Here is a 5020-nt window from a genome sequence, read left to right on the forward strand (position 1 = left end):
CGGTGGTGTCAGCCCCGGAACCGAGCGTGGTGTTCCCGCCTCGGGTTCCCAGTCCTCCGCTATAGTAGCCGGGCTGGTGACTGCAGAAGCAGATGCCCCGAGGGCTTTAAACTCTCCCGTTTCCGACGCCGGCGAGGGCGTTCGGAAGTATCCAGTGACCGTCGAGGACAGCTCTGACAACGACGGCGGCCCTTGGATCCCAGTCCAACGGCGCCGCCGTGCTCGCAGTGCGGACGCCGCTCCGCCTGCTCGAGATCCCGTCACTGCGCAGGACGGCCCCGTACTCACTTCTCCTCAGCGGACGGCCGTTGATACGGCCGCCGCGAGCCTTACTTCAGCGGAACGGGACCGCTATTCCCGCCGGATGGCAGCGGTCGAGACGACTCGCCCGCGTTCCCTCTCTCCCGAGCATCGGGGTGAGGGTCCCTCTCGGGACAAGGGGAAGACCGTGGATGCACGGAACTGGGGTGCCTCGGGCATCCCAGACGATGAGCTAGACCCTAACGCGCAGAGGCGCGAGCTGCAGTTGTATAGTACTGGGCATCACAATATATTTGATAACTATGATACAGACGAGCAGCGTGCCATGCTGGAGTATTGCCAAGCTCGAAAGCAAGGGCGGAAGGACTCAGAACGTGAGCCGACGGCGGTTACTACACCGGGTGGATCTACCCAGTCGGGCTCCTCATACACTACAAGCCGCGCTTCAACCCCGTCCGAGGCGAGTGAGGTCGAGGAAGCCATAATGGCCGCTCCTCGTCGCTCAGCTAGCCAGGAGGCTAACCGCCTCCTCACGGAGCAGCTCCAGGAAATCCGCAAGGAGCTGGCTCGGTTGAAGGAACTTGGAAGAAGCAGAGCAGCGTAAGGCCGCTCGTAAGAAGAAGCGGGATTCGCAGAAGGCCTGGAAGGCCAAGGGCGCTGTTGTCTCCCAGGAATCCGAAGCTGGGAGAAAGAGTCTCGGGCCTGCTCACCGGGCATCGTCTCTGCGGCCAGTGGCCCAGCTGGAGCCTGGCAGCTACCTAGAACGGGCCTTCGCTGGCATCACGGGCGGAGATCCCTCGGACGGCTCTAGCAGTTCATCCTCATCCTCTTCTGAACCCTCAGAAGGCGGTGATACGAGCTCTGCCGAAGAAAGTGAGTCTACGAGCTCTCGCCGAGCCTCACGGAAGTCCCGTAAGAAAAGGAAAAAGCGCACCAAGAAGCCGGTGCTCAAACCTGAGCGACCGGAGAAGTACAACGGCGAGGCCAATGCCCAGACCTTCCACAAGTTCATGCGTCAGTGCGTGGAGTTCATCCGGGGGTACACTATGGACTCACGGATGCACACCTCGACCATCTCGAATTTCTTGACCGGGAAGGCTTACACCTTCTGGGTGAATACCGTTTCTAATAATCCGGCGGAGTGGACGCTGGAAGATCTGTTCAAAGAACTATTCAACTACTGTTTTCCTGTAGATTATCGCTTACAGATGCGAGAGAAGCTGCGAAATATTTACCAAGGAGGACGTAGCGTGCGCGACTGCGTGCACGAGCTTGAGAACTTGTTCTTGCTCGTCGGATTCGTCTCGGAACGAGAACAGGTGGACAAGCTGTGGAACGGCCTGAATGAAAGCATACAGCGTGAATTATGGAAAAAGGAACTCACTCCGACGACCTCCACTTGGCCAGAAGTCCGCGAGGCTGCCGAAATTATTGAGATCGCTGAAAAGGTCGGCAGAGGACGTTATTCCCGCCCGGGGAATGAACCTCGAGGGCGCAAGCGGGACAATCGAAGTTCCTTGCGCACCAGAAGCCAGCAGAAGGCGTACCCGCATCGTAACGATCGCGAGAATCGTCAGAATGATCAGCGCCGCTCTCAGGGACATAACGGCGGAAGAATTCACCAAGCCAGGCCGAGCAAGGGCAAGAAATCGTCCGGGCGAGTCAAGCGATCCTCTCGCACCCAGAACGAGCCCCGGCTCTCGAGCCGGGAACGTGCTGAGCTCCGGGAGCAAGGCAAGTGCTTCCTGTGTAAGGAAACGGGTCACTATGCGAATGTGTGCCCCAAAGCCAACCTGGTCAAGTCAGACAAGAAGGGAAAACCTCCTGGACTCACCTCGTACAGCGTGGAAATCGGAGGCCATTCTCTGGCTGAACAGCTCAGGGAGCTGGCCGCCACCACTGAGACATCGGCTGGCATTGATTTGCACTATGTCGAGACCGCCTGGGACGATATGCCTGACTTACAATCAGTCAGCAACTCTTCAGAGTCTGAAAATTCGGACTGGTCAGATACGGAAGGCTCTGTACTCACCGAGTGGGAAAACGAGGCCGACAGCAACGTTCCGGTCGGTTATTTCGACAACGAGACAAGTGGGGAAGTTCCTGTCTTGAGTCCGGTGCGGAGAATTGATCCAGGTTTCGGGCTTGAGTTGCCGCTGATTCGACGCGGAGAGCGTCGCGTAGGCAACCTATACACGGCTCACGCCGAGTACCTGTTGCAACTCAATGGACCCTATTGTTGTCACGATGCGGATATCGACAAGGGAGGTAAACCCTCACCTCATGTGTATCGTACCTCGCAAGACTTGTACGTGATTTTTCACTGGAATATGGACGATGTGTTAGTAGAAACGTCCCAATTAGTGTTGTGCAGGGCCGGGCCGGGCTCAAAACCCCGGGCTAGGGCTCGGCTTTGGAGGGCTCAGGCTCACTGAACCCTCGAGCCAGGCCCTAGTGGTGGGCTCGGGCTGGGTCCGGGTCGGGTCGGGCTCAAGCCCGGGCTTTAGGCCTATCACATATATATGAAGAATTAGCATTTGACACGTACCTCAGCTCATTTGTAGGCCTTGCTACACATGAAAGAAAGAGTAAGCAGCATGTAAATGGCCACTTTTGGCGAAGAGAAGACGGTACGAACCCTGTGAGCCGCAGTCCTGAATCAGGCAGGTCTAGCGCTCACCCGACCGGCCGTGTCCATCTGCACCAGGTCCGCCGAGAGGCATCACTGTCAAGCTTTGTGAGCCGACCCTTACTTTTCACTTACCTTTCAGCATCTCGGACGGCTGTTCAAGGCCCTACGCGGTCAGATACAGAGGTCCTCCTCAAGCCCGGGCTTGAGGGCTGGGCTCGGGCTTGCAGACATTTAAGCCGGGCCCCCAAGCCCTGAAAGCCCGACGCCGGGCTGGGCTGGGCCGGGCTTTTGGGGGCCAGGTACCCGGGGCTTCAGGGCTTTGAGCCCGGCCTTGCACAACACTAGTCCCAATTACGGGACCCCGATTTCGACGTAGTGCGCTATTACCGGCAACGGGTAGTAGAGCAGAAGTCTCCGGACCATCAAGCTTGTTTCCTCGCACGAGGGGAACCCGAGTTCTGTCTCATGGGGGATGTGCTCGCTCTAGAGGTCAAGCATATTCTTGAAGAATACCATCCGTGGCCGGAGGACCCTTTGAACGCGTTCTATCCACCCCGGCACATGGTGGTTCAGTATTACGACGACGTTACGGTGCGAGATATGTACCTCAAACGCACCTTGTCAATACCGGTCAAGTTCCTCTTGAACCCTAGGTTCGACCTGCTGGGCTACTTCGCTCGGCACGTCCGACGGCTTTTCGCGGCTCCGGCCTTTGAGCTTGATGACCTGGCGGGCGAATTTCGAATCCTGTTCACGCGTAAACCGAGCCCTCGCATCAGTCCACCCATCCCGCTTTTTGCCGTACGACCAAAGACTCGCCACGCTGAATCCGATAACAGCTTGAGTGCGCTACAGCGCAACGCGGCCGCTCCCCGGGATTTCTCTCGACTCATCCCGGAACCAGTCGTCGTAGTTGTCCAGGTGAATGAGCAGCCCGCTCGGGCCCTAGTCGACTCAGGATCCCTGTCAGACTTCATGTCTGCAAGGTTAGCACATCAGTTAGGTCTGGAGGTTTTTGAGCTCACCAAACCTTTGCCTGTGCAGCTGGCCGTCCAAGGGTCCCGCGCAAAGATTAACTTTGGCTGCCGAGCTCGACTGGAATACCAGCGCATCAGGACCGAGAGGTATTTTGATGTCATAAACTTACTGAATTACGACCTCATTCTCGGAACTCCATTCATCTTCCAACACAAGGTCACATTGGGACTCAACCCCACCACCCTAGTGGTCGGCAGTCCGCAGGCTCTGCCAATCGAGGGCCGCCAGGTGCGGACGCTACAGTCACACGCGGCGGACGTGCTGGACAACGTGCTTGAGGCGGCACGAAAGGAGTTGCGTGAGTATGCGGCTCCCATTTGCAAGGAAGCTAGTGACTCACCACTACCTCCTTTGCGGACCATCAACCATCGTATCCCCCTTATAGACCCGGATAAGGTCTATACCTGGCGGCCGTCTAAGTGTCCGGACGCTCACAGAGAGAATTGGCGGGAGAAGCGAGATGCTTACCTCAAATCGGGGCGATGGAAGTACACTAGTGCCCGTAACACGTCCCCAATGCTACTCCTTACCAAGCCTGGTACGGGAGTGAAAGGAATCCCTCCGAAACTGCGAGTAGTGTGCGATCTCCGCGAACGTAGCGCCAACACGAAAAAACTGACATCACCGCTTCCGGACATGAAAGGTATTCTGCGACGCGTATCCAGGCATCAGTATAGGAGCCTGATAGACGGTAAAGACGCGTACGAACAGATTCGGGTGGAACCCGAACATGTGGAACGTACAGCGATGACTACACCTGATGGAAACATGGTCAGCCTTGTTTTGCAGCAGGGAGACTGCAATGCTGTCGCAACGTACCAGAGCTTGATGAACTACATCTTCGGCCCATACATTGGGGTGTTTCTTGACGTCTATCTAGATGACATTGTGATCTACTCGGATACCCTATCAGACCACGTCAAACACGTCAAAATCGTCGTAGACATACTGAAGCGTGAGCAACTGTTTCTGAGTGCTACTAAATTGAAATTTCTGTGCAATGAAATGAAGATCCTAGGGCGCATCGTGGACGACCGAGGCATTAGGATGGATCCGGACAAAGTGGATAGCGTACTCAACTGGAAAGTG

The 5020-nt window shown here is 56.6% G+C and overlaps 1 protein-coding gene across 1 annotated transcript; it reads left to right on the forward strand.

Annotated features, from left to right (window-relative positions):
• Nucleotides 1-3241: 3241 nt before the first annotated feature.
• DICSQDRAFT_41487 (uncharacterized protein) lies at nucleotides 3242-4408 on the forward strand (the record flags this gene model as incomplete). The annotated part of the gene is made up of 1 exon (XM_007370736.1): nucleotides 3242-4408. A coding segment is annotated over one exon (1167 nt), but the record flags the coding sequence as incomplete, so codon positions are not given.
• Between the last annotated feature and the right edge of the window lie 612 nt (nucleotides 4409-5020).

The sequence above is a fragment of the Dichomitus squalens genome (genome assembly GCF_000275845.1).
Source record: "Dichomitus squalens LYAD-421 SS1 unplaced genomic scaffold DICSQscaffold_74, whole genome shotgun sequence".
NCBI classification, from domain to species: domain Eukaryota; kingdom Fungi; phylum Basidiomycota; class Agaricomycetes; order Polyporales; family Polyporaceae; genus Dichomitus; species Dichomitus squalens.